Here is a 20,014-nt window from a genome sequence, read left to right as displayed (position 1 = left end):
TGATTGAACTTACATTCCAATTCAGTGTGTTGTTTGTAGTCCCTGATACTACCAAATTAAATCAGTGCTTCATGTCCTATATTGTACCAGGATAGGGTTGCAGAAATCCAGGACTAGTTCAAAATGTATTTACTAACTTGGTAGCTCTCCAGCTCTGAACATTAAGCCTCTCCATTTGAGGCATGTGCTTCCAGGGTCCTCCTGCTTACTCATAAAATATTACTGTCACCACAAGCACACATAGGTTTTGCGCTTTCCCTGCTACTTCTGGAAACAAAATGGTGGTGGGAGGGCTCGAGCTCAGAAAATGTAAATCTGGGGGAAGGGGAAATCTCGCTAGGGAGGCCCTCAAATATATGTTTGCTACTAGGGTGACATTGAAGTGAGATCAGAGGCTGCCTTTGGAGCATTAGTCCTCACTGTGGGGGTTGCTATGTCCGACCCTTCTTGAGGACTGCTTTGCTACATCCCATCAGTTCCTGGAGTCATCTGCTTTGACACTAAGGAAGGTAAAATTATGTTTTCTTTGTTTCTTTTCTTTCCTTTAGTCATAGCAGTTGAATCTAGTATTCTGTTCATTGTGCTGGCTTCTGGGCAAGTCACTCTAACTCTCCATTGCCCCTGGTACAAAATAAGTACCAGAATATATGTAAACAGCTTTGAATGTAGTTGCAAAAACTTCAGAAAGGAGGTATATCAAGTCCCATTTCCCTTCCCCTTCTCTGTTTTGAGTTTGTATATAGCTTCCAATCATTTGGGTTTTCCTTGGTGTTGTAGGTGCATGATTATCGTCTGTGGGGAAGTGGAAGTTCTATTTATTTCTGGGGTCCTCTGCTTTATTTATTTTTGACATTTATACCCCACATTATCCTGAACATACTTGAGCTCAATGTCGCTATCAGTAAATAAACAACAGACAAGGTTTACAAAGCTATAAACCAACTATCAAATACACACCATTGATGGTCTATTGCAATCTAGGATACTCCATAGACGATACAAACCTCTCAAAGACAAGAGGTTTCAGTCTTTTACAAAATGCCTAGTACGTAGGCTGACCCTTGATTGGCATTAGCAGCAACTTCCACCACTTAGCATCCTGGTATCTAAAATCAGCAGAGTGAACTGATTTATAATCTACTCTCTTGCAATCTGGAAGATGAAGTCTTCCCTAGAAGCAGAGGTTATATTATGTATTGCCACGAGGCAGGGGCGTAGCTATGGGTGGGCCTGGGTGGGCCCAGGCCCACCCAATTTCAGCCCAGGCCCACCCAGCGCCAGCCCCAGCCCCCATTGCCGGCCACTGCTGCTTTTCCTGTTGAGCAGCAGGGCCGGCGCTACAAAACGAAGAAGCGCTAACGGCGCTAAGGACAAAAAGTGTAAAAAAAAAAACAAAAGCACGGCACCAGCAGGCACTGTCTAGGCAGCCTTGAGGCATTGGCTGCTGGCTCGCAGGCTCCTCCTGTCTCCTACGTCACTGCCCCTGCATTGCTCCAGGGGCAGTGATGTAGGAGACGGGAGGAGCCTGCGAGCCAGCAGCCAATGCCTCAAGGCTGCCTAGACAGTGCCTGCCGGTGCAGCGCTTTTTTTTTTTAAACATTTTTCGTCCTTAGTGCCGTTAGCGCTTCTTCTTTTTGTAGCGCTGGCCCTGCTGCTCAACAGGAAAAGCAGCAGTGGCCGGCAATGGGGGCTGGTGCTGGCATGCAGGGCGGGCCTCGTCGAAGAAAAGAGGGAAAACATGGAAGGATGGGGAGAAAAAGAGGGAAAACAGATGGAAGGATGGGGAGAAAAAGAGGGAAAACAGATGGAAGGATGGCAGAGAAAGGGAAAACAGATGGAAGGATGGCAGAGAATGAGGGAAAACATGGAAGGATGGGGAGAAAAGAGGGAAAACAGATGGAAGGATGGCAGAGAATGAGGGAAAACAGATGGAAGGATGGCAGAGAATGAGGGAAAATATGGAAGGATGGCAGAGAAAGAGGGAAAACATGGAAGGATGGCAGAGAATGAGGGAAAACATGGAAGGATGGCAGCGAAAGGGGGAAAACATGGAAGGATGGGGAGAAAGAGGGAAAATAGATGGAAGGATGGGGAGAAAAGTTAGAAAACAGATGGAAGAATGGCAGAGAAAGAGGGAAAACAGATGGAAGGATTGGGAGAGAAAGAGGGAAAACGGATGGATGGGGAGAGAGACTTTGGATGGAAGGATGCGGAGAGAAAGGGGAGAGACTGGAAGGATGCAGAGAGAAAGGGGAGAGACTGGAAGGATGTGGAGAGAGAAGGGACACTGAACAGAAAAGGGTAGAGTGATACAGAGACACTGGTTAGAAAGAGGGAGAGAGAGACATTAGATGGAAGGAAGGATGGGGAGAGAAAGAGGGAAGACGCTGGATGGAAAGGTAGGGAGAAAGAGGTGACACTGGATGGAAGGATGCAGAAAGAAAGAGGGGAGACTACTGGAAGGATGGGGAGAGAGAAGGGAGACTGGAAGGATGGGGAGAGAAAGAAGAGAGCTGCTGGATGGAAAAGGAGAGTAGTGAAAGACTGGAGAATAAGAGGAAGGGGCATGGGGAGAACAAGGGTGAGAAAAAGATGAAAAGCCATAAGTAGATGAAGGAAATTAAAGAATGGATAGTAAGAATGAATTAAATCAGGACAGAGAGAGAGAGGCAGAAAAATATTGAAGAAAGCAAAGAAAAAGGAGAGAAAAATGAGAAATGGCCAGGAAACCGTGGCAGAAGAGTTAAGCGAAAACGAAGGAAAGCAGAATCTAGAGACTGGGAGCGACACAATGAGAAAAAGTAAATGGCCATACAAGAAAGGTAAAGAAAATAATTTTATTTTTAATTTAGGATAAAGTAATATGGTACATGTGTTAATGAAGTTTCAGAGACCAATACTTCCTTCCTTAGGTCAGGCGAGGATACCGTAACAGCATTATACTGACCTGAAGCAGGAGGTTTTGGCCTCTGAAAGCTCACTGAAAAGGGTGTTAGGCTATTAAATAAATTTTCTGAAATCTGATGCACTGAAAAGCAGCACTTTACCCTGTGTGACAAATGCATCTGATTAGCGTGACTAAATTTTGCTGGGGGAGGGGGGTAGAGAGAAAATTTTGTGCCCACCCACTTTGGGTTCAGGCCCATCCAAAAGTGGCAGTCTGGCTACGCCACTGCCACGAGGGAAATATTGAATCAACAGGAGCTTCACTGGCCTATATGGCTGAGTTCAGGTCTGTACTCCATCTCCTCTTGCTGATAGATGGGCACAACTCATCTCTGCCTATATTAATCTACTATGACTAAAGGGAATAAAATTATCAGCTGAAATATAATTTTACCATACTTGGATAATTTATTTTCAGCTTTGATTAATTAAAAGGATTTTCCTAAATTTTCCAAAGGCTGCTACTAGCTGAACACACGAATCAAAAGCTCTTTTAAAGGCACTAGAGCCAAACATGCCTGATCAGTCTTTTCCCAAACCCCACTGCTCTCTTTAATGCCAGCCCGGCTCTTGGACACTAAGCGGGAGGCTTTAATCGCTCCGGGAAACAAGCTCCACAGACCGTTTCCGTACAGGGAGGAATGTGCGGCCGAGGAGGTCGAACCACATCCTTCGCGACCCCTCTCTAACCACGTACCAGGCAGGCCCGTTCCGCGCAGCTTCTGGACTTGCGCGGATTGAGCTTCGCCGGCTGCCATAGCTGCACTAAGCAACCCTCTCCCTCGCCTCAGTCGGCTCGGCTGAGGCTTTAGAGCTGGAGGCCGGTCAGGCGGAGGCGGCGGTTGCTGCCGCCGCGGCACGGGGGGAACTGACTCGGAGCTGATAGTGGCTCCCGGATCGGGCTTGAAGCTGCCAGGCGCAGTACCACGAGAGCTGGATTTAGTTAACTTCACCGACAACCGTCTTGGCTCTATAAACGCTGGCAGGTACTATATGGGTGTCAGAATGAAATGTAACAAAATCAGCAGGGCATCGTATTTCTCAAGAACGTTGGCTGTTCAGGTGATCAGATTGATTCCATTTAATTTGCGTCAATTTTTGGTTGCACGTGAATGCAAATGATGATGGGTCAGGGCTCGTGGGCTTGCTGACTTCAGCATTTTTTTTTTTCAAGTTGTAGCCTAGCATGTTTGATGGTGTATCCATGTCTTTTCCTTTTGTTTCAACTGAAAAGCCGCTTATATTGGATTGTAATAACAGTTTCTATGTGCACAGATCTTTATCAGCAGAAGTTAATGTGCTGTTGCTTTTTAAACACAATATAGAATATATCTTGCATGTACTTGCTTTGAGGTGCAAACAAAATTATATACTGTACGTTTTTAGACGTGTGCAAAAAAACTCGTTTTATAATATCAATAGTCGCTATAACAGACCCCCCTCCAAAAAAAAACCCCTGCCCTTTAAAATGTAGTTTAGTGTTTAAATATAATTTTTTGTTTGTTTTTTAAGGTTAAAAGCTTGTGTTATCTGGTAAGGAGAATACAGAAAACATGGGTGATCATTTGGCTTTTAAAACAGACGACATGTATGTAGGAATTACTCAGGACATTGATACGCTTCAATGATACGGTAAAAGAGAGGAACTATTGGGACCTGGGGCTGAATTCTGCTTTGTTCTTAAGACTGGACTGGCTTTAAAAGGTTTGAGTTCTCAAAAGGATTCGTTTCACCTCGCCCTCAAATCATGGCTACTACGTTTGAAGGATCTACCATAACTAGTCGACTTAAAAACCTGCTGCGCTCCCCCTCTATTAAACTCAGGAGGCACAAGCCAGGAGCCAAGAGAGAGAATATCAGCAGTAAGGTATGGGAACTTTTTATACTTCTAATTATTTGAAATGGTTGCATTCTTTTTTTTGTCGTGGAATTCAAGCCAGCTTTGCATACCCCTTTAGGCGTGAAATAAAAACAGATTTGAGACAGTATCTTGAAGCTGGCAAAAGACAGGTAGTACTTATGTAGGATTTTCTGTAATAGTTTTAATACTACTCAGCTATTTCTGATATTAGCAACTCCTGGGCCTTAAAGCTCTCAAGAACTTTTTTTGTTTTTAATGGCAAATAAGCCTAAGTCCTGCTGCTTCTAATTTTGTACTCCTTTGTGTGTGTTTGCAACATAATTTTTGTTGTAGGAACAGATGTGGATTTCATGGACTTGTTTGTTTTAGGCACTTCCAACTCGTAAGTGGTCAATATAAATTAAATCATACCTCAGTGGTAATTCTACAAGAAATATTAACAGCCAACCTTTTACAAGCAACACATGTTAACACAGCATACCATATTTGCTTCAGGTCCCACTGTATAAAATGGGCCCTGTGATTTCAAAGAATATTGGCAAAAACTAATGACAGGCCCTAGTTTAGTGAAACCCAGGGCTTAATTTCTGAGGGAATCTACTGCTTCTTTTCAGGCTCCAGAGCAGCAGGGGTGCTGTGTAGAAGCCCCTCCCTTCTAGGCATCACGTGGGAAAGAGGAAGGGAGCGAGTAAGCCTGAAGCAGAGCAGTCACACTACTCCAGTATTTCCCAATCTTTTTGTGCCTCTGACACTGACTGCATCCAAATAAAATTGTGTAACCCCAGGAGGTACAGAATGATGTACCTATGGAGAGCCCACCTAGGTTGTAATCCCATTTGGGGTCCCACCCACAGTTTTTGAAGCTCTACTCCACTGTCTAATGCAGACTCTCTTCTCCTGACCCAATGCCCCCCTCCTTTGGCTCCATGATGCCACTTCTTTTTGTCTACAATACAAATTAAGCACTGGTCAAACCTGACCTGCCTGAGCAACTGAACAACTGTCTAAAAGATTTATTGCAGGCGGTGGACAAAAAAAAAAAAAAAGAAACACCTCCACCCTTAGTCAGATCTCCTGGCTTTTCTGCATGTTCTTCCACATGCATTTCTGAGGCCTCTGTACCCTTCCACCGTCATTCCTAGATATGTGTCTGCTCTGTGGTTCCAGATGTTGCGTAACCATCTTCACTGTGGTCAGGGAGGGATATTTTATGTTGAGATTTCAGCACCTGCAATCATTTTGAAACCTTTGCCCCTGTACTCCTGGGACCTTCATCAGTCCAGGACCTCTGATCTTTGTCTTCTCTGCATGTATTTTTTTTTTTGGGTGGGGTGGGGTGGGGACTCCATTATTTCCTATTAGCCCATCCTACACAATCATGATTTTTAGGGGAACTTTGTTGCAAGTTTTAATTATTTTGAGAAACTATTAGTAATATACTCTGATATTCTAAGAGAACTTTTCTCCAACTTCTGTCCAGTTCTGCTAGTTTGTCCAGAAGGGTCCCTAGGAGTTAATTTTGAATTTTTGGAGCATTGATGAAGCAATGTCTAAGTAACAGGATCCTTAAATCTCTGTGGCCCCAATGCTCAAAAGTAAAAGTGGGTGCTAGAAGCCTTTAGTGCCTGTGTTTATGGGCACAGTATGCTGCAAGATCCCTACCATGGGAAACAAAATGCGCGCTCACCATTAGTGCAAGTAGTATGCAAATAGTGGTCATTAGCTATGTGCTCCGATGCTTGTAGAACTGTGGACAACACAAGGGTGCCCATAGCAATCCTGTGCCAGCTCAGAGCTGGCATTAGGAGATGAATGGGAGGAGAATGAAAGCATGATTTGAGTGCAGAGGAGCTGTTGTCCTCAAAGAAACAACAAGAGTTTTATATCAGCACATCTTAACCTACTTATAACTCCAGGTCTGTTTGCTGCTTAAACAAGAGCTAAAGATGTAACCAGCAAAGGGCTCTCTGAGAACTATTTGAAAGGTGAAAATTCTTGTGGTTGATGGTGCAGGTAAATTGTAATGAACAAAACCTGTTTCAAGGATACCTCAGGCCTGCAGTGGCATAGAGTGGAATTAGAAAAAGTTCAAAGAAGAATGACCAAAATGATAATTGATGGAACTGCTCACACATGAGAAAAGGCTAAAAAGGTAAGGCTCTTCAGCTTGGAAAAGAGATGGCTGAGGGGGGATATGATTGTACTGGACATGATTGTGCTTTTTGAATGAGTGAAGAATTGATTTACCTCCACCCACTCCATACTCTCAGGATTTTGTAGATCTCAAAGACCAGGGGACACTCACTGAAATTGCATGGAAATACTTTTAAAACAAATAGGAGGAAATATTTTTTCACGCAAAGAATAGTTAAGCTCTGGAACTCGTTGCCAGAGGATGTGGTAACAGCGGTTAGTGTATCTGGGTTTTAAAAAAGGTTTGGACAAGTTCCTTAAGGAAAAGTCCAATGTCTGTTATTGAGATGGACTTGGGGGAAGCCACTTCTTGCTCTGGGATTGGTAGCATGGAATGATGCTGCTAATTGGGTTTCTGCCAGCTACTTGTGACCTGGATTGGCCACTGCTGAAGCAGGATACTGGGCTAGATGGACCATTCGTCTGACCCAGTACAGCTGTTCTTGTGTACTATTTGGAGGATAACTTGGTCAAGAAATCAGAGATTTTATTTTATATTAAATGTAGTTAAAGCTGCAGTTGTGCAGAATCAAAGCTTTTAAGGTTTAAAAGCAACCTAAAAAAAAAAGTTTTAAATATGAAGCTTAGATATGGCTAGTGAAAGGGGATATGTTGACACACCAGCTCAGGAAAGCTGATCAGGCACACACAGTGCAGCAAGGTGGAAAGTGCAGCGTCTGGAGTTAGAAGGGCAGATCATCTGATGAATGGAGATGTGGGGAGGGTTGCAGTGGAAAGGAGGGGTAATGAGGCACTGTAGAGTAAATGCACTTGTAGGCAAGTAGGAAAAACAGGTTATGTTGATACTATGTTTCTAGACATTTAAACTAGAGGGTGGGGGTGACGAAACGAGAGAATTCAGAGAAAGTCACCCCAGAATAACCATGATGGCAGAGGGAAAGGTAATGTAGATATAGAAAACCATCCAAACTCACTTAGCACATGGAAAGCAATAAGCACAAATGCTCATACTCTAAGTAAAAAGGTTCAAGATTTGCAAGCCCTAATGTTTGAGGAAAATGTGGATATATTTGCTATTATGGAGACTTGGTTCAATGGTTTCCATGAATGGGATGCGACCATACCAGGCTGTAAGCTTTTTAGGAAGGATAGGGAGGGCCAAAGAGGTGGAGGAATGGCACAGTTTGTGAAAAATAATATCAGAGAGGCTGAAATGCAGGGAACCTGGGGAAAGGAAGAAGCTATATAGATCATCCTATAAAGAGAAGATGGAACCTGTATCCACATGGGTGTTATCTACAGACCTCCAGCACAAATGGAGAAGCTGGAAAAGTATCTGATAGAAGATATTCAAAAGCTTAGTATGAAAGGGGAGGTGCTACTGTTGGGAGATTTCAACTTGCCTGATGTGAATTGGAACGTCCTGTCGGCAGAATCAGAATGAAGTAGAGAGATTGTGAATGCCTGTCAAAGTGCCTTGCTCAGACAAATGGTGACTGAACCCATGAGGGAAGGGTCGACGCTGGATCTAGTGCTGTCAAATGGAGGAAGTGTTTCCAATATCCGTGTGGGTGTCCACTTTCACTTGTCTATTAGATTGTAAGCTCTTTGAGCAGGGACTGTCTCTCTTTGTTAAATTGTACAGCGCTGCGTAATCCTAGTAGCGCTCTAGAAATGTTAAGTAGTAGTAGTAGTAATATGGTTTGATACAAGAGCAAAGGCGGAGTGTATACACACAAAGTATTGGATTTCAGAGGTACTGATTTTGTTAAAATGGGGGAATGCTTGAAGAAGAAACTGATGGCAAGGGTAGGCGTAGGTGAAGTGGAAGCGCAGTTGGCCAAGCTGAAAGTTGCTATATATATGGCAACTGATCCTTTTACACAAGGAAAGTAAACAAAAAGAGAAGCAGGAAGCCTATATGGCAGTGGTTCCCAAACCTGGTCCTGGAGGCACCCCAGCCAGTCAGGTTTTCATGATACCCACAATGAATATTAATAAGATAGTATGGCATGCAATTGAGGCTGTGCATACAAATCTGTCTCATGAATATTCATTGTGGGTATCCTGAAAACCTGATACGCTGGGGTGCCTCCAGGCCAGGTTTGGGAACCACTGCTATATGGTTCTCCAAGCAAGTGGTTGAAAATATAAGGACAAAAAGAGGCTTCATTCAAGAAATACAGAAGAACGCAACAAGAGGATCACGGAAAAGATTATCAGATTAAAGAGGGAAATATGGCTAGTGAAAGCGCAGGCGGAAGGAAAAATGGCTAAGGATATTGAGAGGTGATAAGACCTTTTTCAAATATATTGGGGAAAGGAGAAATAGGAATGGAATTGGTAGACTGAAAGATGCTGAGAACAGCTATGTGAAGAGTAATAAGGATAAAGCGAATGTGCTAAACAAATACTTCTCTTCGGTGTTCATGGAAGAAAATCCTAGAGAAGGACCACGGTTAGCTGCCGAGGGAATGGAGTGGATATTGTGCGGTTCATGGAAGAAAGCATTTATAAACAGCTTTAAAATCTGAAAGTGGACAAAGCTATGGGGCTGGATGGGATACATCCCAGAATACTGTTGGATCTTGGAGAAGTCCTGGCAGGACCTCTTAAGGATTTTATTTAATAATAGATCTTTAGAGACGGGAGAGGTTCCTTGGGATTGGAGAAGAGCAGATGTGGTTCCTCTTCACAAAAGCAGAGACAGGGAAGAAGTGGGAAATTACAGGCCGGTAAGCCCCATGTCCTGGTAGGAAAAATAATAGTTGCTGCTGAAATAAAGGATAGTTAACTTTCTAGAAGCCAACAGGTTATGAGATCTGAGGCAACATGGCTTTTCCAAAGGAAAATCCTGCCAAATGAATCTTAACTTCTTTGACTGGGTGACCAAAGAAGTGGATGAAGGTTATGCGCTAGATGTAATCTACATTTCAGCAAATCCTTTGATAACTGTCCCTCACAGAAGACTCATGAATAAGCTGAGAGGGCTGAACTTGGGTCCCAAAGTGGTGAACTGGATAGGAAACTGGTTGACTGACAGTTGACAGAGGGTTGTGGTAAATGGAATCTGCACGGAGGAAGGGAAGGTGAATAGTGGAGTGCCTCAGGGATCAGTGCTGGGGCCATTTCTGTTTAATATATTTCAGAGACCTTGCTGAAGGGTTGGAAGGAAAAGTTTGCCTTTTTGTGGATGACATAAAGATAACCAATAGAGTGGATATCTTGGAGGAAGTAGAAACCATGAAAAGGGATGTCCAAACGCTAGAAGAATGGTCAAGGGTCTGGCAGTTAAAATTTAATTAACACTAATGAATGGTGGAGCTACGTGTGTGTGATCCGAAAATATGAACTAATACTGGCCCATAGGCATCGCAATGTTAAGTCGGTTTTGAGGACTTGGGCCCGGTTGGATCTCTATTGTCAGGAACCCAAAAGCACTACTTGTCTTCCTGCATCTAGGTAATTTGTCCAGAGGTATTGTCATGGAACGGGGATAATGTTGTTCTGATTTTTACTTTTGTTTGTTTGCCATGGATTGTTATTTGCTTTTCTGTATTATGGTTTGAAAACCTTAATAAAAATATGGACAAAAAAAAAAAATTAACTAACACTATACTTACTCTGGGGTAACTTGACTGCTCTGGTTTCAATTTATGCTACCATATACCTCTTATAGAAACCGTTCCTTCATTTACATCATTTTATATATATATATATATATATATATATATATATATATATATATATATATATATTTTTTATATGCTGTTAAACGGTTACTTGTGAAATAGTGTAGATCTAATTTATTAGTGCTCAGTAAAACTCATATTGTTCCGGCTGGTCTACTCATTAGCAATTTGCAGTGATCAACGTCACAGCACTATGGCCCTACCTTCCTCCTTATATGCATTCTTCTCATAAACAAAGTGATCACTTATCTTAGGGCTGAACTTTCATGATTTCTGTTTCAATGAAGATATGAGTAAACCTGCAGAGCAACTGGAAAAATGTACTCGTGCTCGTGTTGTATAAGTGAATTCTTGCTTCTTTCCTACTTCATAACCACTGTCTCGATCTGTGCCGTTCTCAACACAATCTGTGTTTCGCAATTCTGTCGTGTCATCAGGAGAACCTATGGCATCGGAGTCCTGCTCACTTTAAAGCGATGGTCTGAAAATGGAGCGTCTCACTCTCACAAGGCTAATTACAATTTTATGCCAAGAAATGCAGAGTGATGCGCTTGGGGTGCAGAAATCCAAAAGAGAGATACCAGATAGGGGAGAAATTGATAAGCTCGGCTCAGGAGAGGGACCTTGGGATGATGGTGTCTGAGGATCTGAAGGTGATGAAACAAAGCAACAAGGTGGTGGCCGTAGCCAGAAGGATGCTAGGCTGTATAGAGAGGGGTGTAACCAGTAGAAGAAAGAAGGTGTTGATGCCCCTCTATAAGTCATTGGTGAGGCCCCACTTGGTATTGTGTTTTGGAGGCTGTGTCTTGCTAAGATTTGAAGCGGTTAAGGGAAAAAACGACGAAAATTGTATGGGATTTGCGTTGCAAGACATACGAGGAGAGACTTGCTGTCTTAAACATATATACTCTGAAGGAAAGAAGAAACGGGTGATATGATAGACATTCAAATATTTGAAAGATATTAATCCGCAAACAAACCTGTTCCAGAGACGGGAGGTTGGTAGAACTAGAGGCCATGAATTTAGGTTGAAAGTAGGCAGACTCGGGAATAATGTCAGGAAGTATTTTTTTTTCATGTAGAGGGTAGTAGGTACCTGGAATGCCCTCCCACAGGAGGTGGTGGAGATGAAAACAGTAACGTAATTCAAAAATGCATGGGATAGACACAAAGGAATCCTGTTTATAAAGAATGGATCCGATGACTTCCGGTGACGTCATGAGCTAGGGAGCAGCGTGCTGTCGAAGCTCTGAGACCCCTGACTCCACTAAAACTTAAATCTTGCATTAAGAATCCTACGGAGCGAGTCCATTGCATGGAAAAATATTATAAAGCACTTCCGAAAGGCATGGCGCAAAAAACTGCAAAAAAAGATAAACTTAAAACAGGCAGCGGGGATACCAAGATGGCGGACGAGCCCGCGATTATAGAACCAGCGTTTACTGAAAATCAACTCATGCAACTTACCCAGGCAATCACGAAAGCGTGGGAGCCGAAATGGGAAGCGCTGAATACCAAAATAGAAGCTTATCAAACTACATTGGACGGGATGGGAATCCGAGTCGGAGACTTGGAGGCTAGAGTTTCGGCCGTGGAAGACGATACCCGTGGATTCAGCCCAGATATTGTGGCCCTAAGACGTCAGCTCGCAGATCAGAGAACCCTGTTGGATGATTTTGAAAATCGAGCGCGTCGAAATAATATACGGATTGTTGGGCTAGATGAGACACTTCCAGAACGAAACCTCGACACGTGGCTGGAAACATGGCTCTCAAAAGAATTAGCGATTACAGATACGATGGGGCCGCTGGTTGTGGAAAGAGCACACCGCGTGGGCCGTCGAATAGAGGATCGCCAAAATGGCCGCCCACGCGTGGTTGTCGCGAAAATACTAAATTATCGCCATAAACTAGAAATCCTTCAAGGTTTTAAACACAAAAGAGATACGCTAAAATATAATAAGAAAAATGTGTTGATATTTCAAGACTTTTCTACTCTAGTTCAAGAAAAACGAAGGCAGTATCATGCGATTTGTACAACCTTGGTGCATAAGAAAATTCGCTTTGTGCTACAATACCCGGCTCAATTAAAAGTACTTATACAGGACCAATGGAAAATATTCCCTACAGTATCAGATGCAAAAAAATATCTCGCCGAAAATAACGTCATTGATACTGTTTGAACAAGAATTTAATTCTTTTGCGCAACAACGCTCTGTGGGAGTTAAAGTGTATGGAATTTGCAGACTAAATGTATGTATATGTGTTTGGTTATATTGTGGAGTTTGGGGTCTCTATTGTTCACTGAAGTCCTAATCTCAACACCTGACTAGCTTAGGTGGATGAGGAAGGGTATATGCGGGGGGGATGGGAGAAGGGGATGGGAGGGGGGAAGGGGAAATCGATCGGGGGAACACCGTTGGCGGATGGTCAGTAACAAATGTTTATATAGAAATATATTACAAGAATATTTATGTGCACAGATTATGAGAAATCTGACACGGTTCAATGTGTGCTCAATGAGTAAGGGGGCTCCTTTGTATGATGATGATGGTGGGAATGATAACAGTACTTTCACAGCATGCCAATTAGAATAATATCCTGGAATGTGGGGGGTATAACGTCCCCTATAAAGCGGAACAAAATCCTAACGGCTTTAAAAAGGTATAGGGCTGACATAGTTTGCCTTCAGGAAACAAGACTTAATGATGTGGAGCACGCAAAGTTGCAGAGAGCATGGGTGGGGGAATGCCATGCCGTAGCAGCCAGGGGACGCCGAGGTGGAGTGGTGGTCTTAATTCGAAAAGGATTAGCATGTAAAGTCTCAGTAGTGGAGAAAGGAGAACACGGGCGTACCCTCCTCTTAAAGGTATGGATACAGGGCACTGAATTTTTATTAGTGGGGGTATATGGCCCTAACGAATACGACCCAGGGTTCTTCAGTTCACTAGAAAGCAGTTGTATTCAACATAAAATCAATAAATTGTTAGTATTGGGTGATTTTAACTTAGTAGCTAATCCAAAAGAAGATACCTCGAATCCCACCTCCTCACATTACTTAGGGCAAAGGGCGAAAAGATTGAAAATGTTTGCAAAAGCTTTAAATTTAATAGATACCTGGAGAGTAATGCATCCTGGGGAAAAAGATTATACACACAGATCCAGGGCACATGGCACATTGGTGAGGTTAGATTATATATTCCTAGAAAGATCTATGTTCTCCCAGGTAAGGGCAGCCCATATAGGACCGGAAGAAATATCAGATCATGCATCAGTGTGGCTAGATCTCGAGGTTACGGACGGGGGTGGTGGAGGAACAGGATGGAGATACCCCGCATATTTACATAACGACCCCTTATTTCAGAAATATTTGACAGATAGATGGGAGGATTATGCCATTAATAATAAGGAACATGCACAAACAGACCCGATCCTGTTTTGGTCTGCCTCGAAAGCAGTCCTGAGAGGTGACCTTATAGCATATAGTAGTATTAGGAAAAAACGTCGGGTGGCAAACATCCTGCGCTTAGAAAAACAGCTAGCGAAAGCGAAGAGAATTTATATGCAAAAACACACACTGACTGCTTTAGAGAATATGAAAGCAATCCAAACAACTCTGAATACTTTATTGCATGAATATGAGACCAGATCCTCGATTTACTATAAATATAAGTTGCAACGTTTTGGTAATAAAACGGGGAGGCTGTTAACTAGAGTTATCAAAAATTGGGGGACACCTCGGGTGGTGACTGCGTTAAAGGAGGACACTGGTAAAATTATAGTCACACAAAATGAAATTGGGCAGGCTTTTACTAACCATTTCGCCTCACTTTACTCGGCCGGTGCCCCACCAGAACCCAACCTGATGCAGGAATACTTGGAAAGGGCGGGGCTCACAAAATTGACGAATGAGGAGTTGACTATGTTAAATGCGCCATTGACCCTGGGAGAATTGCAACAGGCGATTAAGAAACTTAAATTGCGTAAGGCACCAGGACCCGATGGCTACTCCGGGGAATATTATAAAAGCTTGTCCCAGGAAGCGCAGTTGGCATTGCTGGAATACTTTGAGGAGGTGATAGAGAGGAGGGGCTTCCCCCGTTATGCCAATTCAGCTTTAATTACATTAATACCCAAGCCGGGAAGGCCGCATAACAGAGCAGAAGATTTCCGACCAATATCTCTGTTGAATGTAGATACTAAACTGTTGGCAGGCATACTGGCGGAAAGACTTGCAAAATTTTTGCCTAAATTAATTGGAATGGAACAAGTAGGCTTTGTTCGAAATAGACAAGCCACACATAATGTGCGCCGCCTATTACTGGCGATGGCATCTAGCCAAGAGGGGGAGATTCCATCAGTAATAGTGAGTTTAGATGCAGATAAAGCATTTGACAGGGTAGGGTGGGATTACTTGTTTCACACCATGGAAGCAATGGGAATTACAGGCTGGTTCCTGTGGGCGGCGCAGGCTCTTTATTATAAACCAGGAGCGCAGGTGTTGGTGAATGGATTAAGAGGGAAAGAATTTGAGATTTTGAGGGGTACTAGGCAAGGTTGCCCTCTTTCACCTTCCCTCTTTGTAATATCATTAGAACCACTTATACGCACACTCCTGAAACAAAGAAACATTACAGGAATATCTGTGGCAGGACAGCAGGTGAAGGTATTGGCTTTTGCCGATGACTTGCTGGTGGTGGTCACTGACCCACATAGATCAATGCGAGTTCTGTTAACTGAAATAAACAGATATGGACAACTATCGGGCCTTAAACTAAATATGTCTAAATCATCAGCATTAGAGGTAGTTAAGGGAGATAATCAGGATTGGAAACATAAATTTCCCCTTATCTGGGAGGAGAGATTTATTAAGTATTTAGGAATTCGCATTCCAGCCCAGTTGTCACAAATATATGAACTTAATGTACAAAAGTTGCTTACAGACACAAAGTTAAGTTTACAAACTTGGAGTGCACTCCCGGTATCGTTACTGGGGAGAATAGCATTATTTAATATGATTATAGCCCCCAGATGGATTTATTGTTTTCAAACTATACCACTGTATTTAAGGAGAAAAGATGAGCAAATTTTGAATCAACAGCTGCAGGCATTTCTTTGGAAAGGGAAAAGGGCCCGTTTGTCTGTCAAATCTTTAAGTATACCGGTAGAATATGGAGGGTTGGGACTCCTGAACCTTCGTTATCTCAATATTGCTAGCGGAATGAGGCATATAAATGATTGGTATAGGAGTACCAGTGATTACACAAATACAGCCCTAGAACTGAGCCTTACGCCGAAACTACACTTTAGCAATTACCTGCATGCTACAGGCGCGCCCATGCCATATATATTAAGACATTCTGGGATTATGACTACGGCTAGAGCAATATGGAGATGGGTGTGCCGACTACACCATTTTGATATAAAAGTGACACCATACTTACAAATATGTGATAACTTTGCTTTTGTACCAGGTCAAATGTATTCTGTATTTCACAAATGGAAACAAAAGGGAATAGTATATTTGTTGCAAGTGGTAACTAGAGAAGGGCGTATGCGAACGTTTTCAGACTTGCAAAATGAATATACATTGTTGGACAGTGATAAATTTTACTATGGACAGTTGAGTCATTATATCTCTACAATACCATGGACGTCGATGACAGAAGATGTTCAAGAAGAACTCTCCTCGGCTTTTACCTTGGAATCGCAGCAGAGAGTACCGATGTCATATCATCACAGACATATACGGGATACAACTCCAGAACTAGAATACCGCAGACTGGCACGTTTGTGGACTGGAGACTTACAAATAACAATCCTGGAACAACAGCTGAAATCCCATGTTCAGCAGATACGACGAATCACAGATTTTGCGACTCACTGGGAATTACAATATAAGATAGCCCTGCGCCTATACATCCCACCAAAACGAGCGTTTTATATGGGGTTATCACCCTGGGGAGACTGTGTCAAATGTGGTGCCCCAGGGGCTACTCTGGGCCATATGTTTTGGACTTGTGTTGGTATACAGCAATTTTGGAAACAAATCATAGTCTGGGTCACCAAGATATGGAGACAGATATGGCATTATGAACCACTGCTGCTATTTGGACACCCAAACTTGGGAGTGTCCTCAAAAAAAAAAGGATATGTTGCATTTGTACAGAGAGTAATAATTGGTGGTAAGCAAACGATCCTGGCAGAATGGTTATCCTATCAATACCCTACATGGCAGCAGTGGCATGTTCGTATGGTGACCTTATTGCGTATGGAGCGCATGTCCATAAAGGACTTGGAATCAAAGACCGGAGTGAGATTCCAACAGCGTTGGAGTCCATTTTGGGACTCAATGACATCTGCAGCACGCAGTCACATATTGAATTACTGACTACAATGCTATGACTTATAAAGAACAAGGGGGGAGGGGGGAAGGGGAAGAGAATGGGGGGGAAAGGGGAGATAAAAGAAAACTAACTTTAGATGTATAATGAAAGCTGTCAATGCAGAAGTTTTTGTTATTGAAGGCTTAGGAGACAAGGCGATAACATTCATTTATAACATGTATAATCCTATGAGGAAAGTTTTGTTGAATCCTTGGTTATAGGTATACATGGCAGAATTGTATACATATGATGTAGAATATGACTGTTCTTTAATAAAAAACAGATTTAAACATAAAGAATGGATCCATAGAAGCTTAGCGGAGATTAGGTGGTAATACCGGTAATTGGGAAGCAAAGCCAGTGCTGGACAGACTTCTGTGCCCTGATCATGGTTGAATAGATTTGGATGGGCTGGAGTATTGCTTTTCAGGGGCTTCAACGTTAACTTCAGAAATTTTAGAACAAGGATAGTGCTGGGCAGACTTCTATGGTTTATGCCCTGAAAATGGCAAAGACAAACCAAGATCAGATATACATATGAAGTATCACATACCATATGTAATGAGTTTATCTTGTTGGTCAGACTGGATGGACCGTACAGGTTTTTATCTGCTGTCATTTACTATGTTACTATGGTTTATATTGTAACAGTGATGTCGGTTCTGCTCAAGAAGCCCTTATTGTGGAAAGGATGGGGAGGAGATGAAGGAAGAAGGGGGATTGCTGGCAGCTGCTCCAGATCTTCTGAGTGAACTTGCATACCCCCAGTCATAGGTGTCAACATGAGCACTTCCTGTGTTCTCCCACAGCATGCAGAAGCACTGGGGAGAATACTGGGGATGCTCAGCCTTCTGGAGTAGCTGTCTTCTAGATCAGTGTTTCCTAAGTCCGGTCCTGGAGTACCCCTTGCCAGTCAGATTTTTAGGATATCCACAATGAATATGCTTGAAAGAGATTTGCATATAATGGAGGCGGTGTATGCAAATCAAGTTCATGCATATTCATTTTGGATATCCTGAAAATCTGACTGGCAAAGGGACTCGAGACTGGACTTGGGAAACACTGTCCTAGATTGCTGCTCTTGTCTTTCACTGCAGCCTGTTGGCTAGCTAAGGAATGTGTGACCAAAGGATTAATGAGAGCCAGGAACAGGAGCCATGTAGACCAGAATTCTTCCTGCCTTTGCCATGGAGAGGGGTGCAAGGAAAGTGAGTGAAAGAGGGGAGCAAGAAGGAAGCTGAGGGGCGAGAGACTGAGGAGAGGATTGTGGTGGAGGGAGAAGCACTATTTGTACAGCACTGCATATGTCTACTAGCACTATAGAAATGTAGGAGTAGGAGAGAGGGATAGAAGTGGCAGGAGGAGATGAGAGAAGTTAATGAGCTTTGATATTGAGAGGGTCTCATGGTCAGGGGCTGAATTGAGAAGGAAGAGAAAGTAACACTGTGCCCCATGTTCAGAAAAATAAAAATATTAGTGTATCCCACAGGAGAAAGCAGTGGTTGGGCTATGTGAATACAAGGAAGTAATATAGCAGCAGCATTAGGGTGAGTGGAGTTTGGGAGAGGGAGCAAGTGGCATATTGCCTAACAAGTTCTGGGTAATAAAGTGTGATCAGGCTTTAGGTAGGGGTGCTTCCTGCCTGCAGCTGCCAGTGGGGAAGGGAAGAGCAACAGCTACTGAAAGAAGACTGAGTCACATATCTTTATTAGCAGGACAATTTTATATGTGTTGCCACAACAGTATGTTTAGCAATTAAGGTAAAAAGGACATAGAAAGTACTGAAAGGAATAGAGGGGTTAGGAAGGGGTTACTAGTTGGGAGAGAGATTGCAGCTTTGAAGAGCAGAGATGACAGAAGGTAGCTGGGTGTGGAGCTATGGGGATTTTGGAAGGGTTAAGTGAATCAAAAGGAGTTATTGCCTAGGAGAGAGAATTCTGCCGTGAAAGGCTGGAAGTAAAAGAAAGGAGATATAAGGGGTAGCGAGGCTGGGTGATGGAGACATACACTTGGAATGAAGCTGTGAGGAGAGATCTAGGAAGGAGTGAATGGGATTATAAAAGGGATTCTGGCAGGGGAAGAGAATAATATTGTGAAGGGCTGGAAAAGGGGTGTAACCGGAAATGCTTTTTGTGGGATGCCCAAAGGTGGACTGAGGGGATCAGGTATGTTCCCCAGGCCCCCCCCCCCCATCACCACCACTAATTGCAGTGTTGAGGTATACCTTTGTTGACAGGGATAACAAGCCCCACCAGCCAAAGATCTCCTCCGCGAGTCTTCCTGTGCTGCCAGAGCAGCACTCAGTTTGCAGCCCACTCCAGCTGCTGACATCAGCACTCCTGCACATGTGAGAGAGCCACATTGGTGGCTGAAGTGCACCTGCTGATTTAAGTGCTGCTCTGGTAACACAGGCGGAACTCTCGGAGGAAATCTCTTCAGCTGGTGGGACTTGGCATCCCTGCCAGCCATTAAAGCAGATGGGGCTTGAGCTGAAGGTGAGGGGGCCCAGGCCCCCTGTGGCATAGCCACAGGGCTGGAAGAGAGGCTGGGTAATGGGGACAGAGGCTGGGAGTGGATCTGTGGGATAGGGATAGAGAGAGCTAGGAAGGGATGAAGGAGTTACTGGCAAGGAGAGAGAATTCTGTTGTGGCTGGAAGAGGTAGAAAGGAGCTGTATGGGGAAGAGAAGGACTGGGTGATCAGGACAGGCACAGGTAGTAGAGCAGTGGAGAGAGAAATAGAGGGGGCTAGGAAAGGGTAAAGTGAATTGAAATGGGTAATTGGTTAGGAGAGAGAATATTGCTGTAAAGAGCTGGAAGAGTCTGAAAGCTCTAAAGGGAAGAGATGGGGAGAACTGGGAATGTAACTTGTGTGAGTGGAGGAGAATCAGGCTTTGAGAGAGAGAGAGAGAGAGAGAGAGAGAGAGAGAGCATGGGCTATGATGGGGGAAGGGAGCTGGGAGGAGACATGATTTGGG

General features: G+C 43.4%; 1 protein-coding gene across 2 annotated transcripts in view; it reads left to right on the top strand.

Moving 5' to 3' along the window:
* The first annotated feature begins 3,799 nt into the window (after positions 1-3,799).
* MAPKBP1 (mitogen-activated protein kinase binding protein 1) overlaps positions 3,800-20,014 on the top strand; it is a 386,986-nt gene continuing 370,771 nt past the window's right edge. For both annotated transcript variants that reach the window (XM_030215489.1, XM_030215488.1), the window contains exons 1-2: positions 3,800-3,932; positions 4,459-4,813. In XM_030215489.1, the coding sequence (XP_030071349.1) occupies positions 4,694-4,813 (120 nt within the window). In that variant the 5' untranslated portion in view covers positions 3,800-3,932; positions 4,459-4,693. The remainder of the gene's footprint in view (positions 3,933-4,458; positions 4,814-20,014) is intronic.

The sequence above is a fragment of the Microcaecilia unicolor genome, chromosome 9, assembly GCF_901765095.1.
Source record: "Microcaecilia unicolor chromosome 9, aMicUni1.1, whole genome shotgun sequence".
NCBI lineage: Eukaryota > Metazoa > Chordata > Amphibia > Gymnophiona > Siphonopidae > Microcaecilia > Microcaecilia unicolor.
This window is presented reverse-complemented; position numbering and strand designations above follow the sequence as displayed.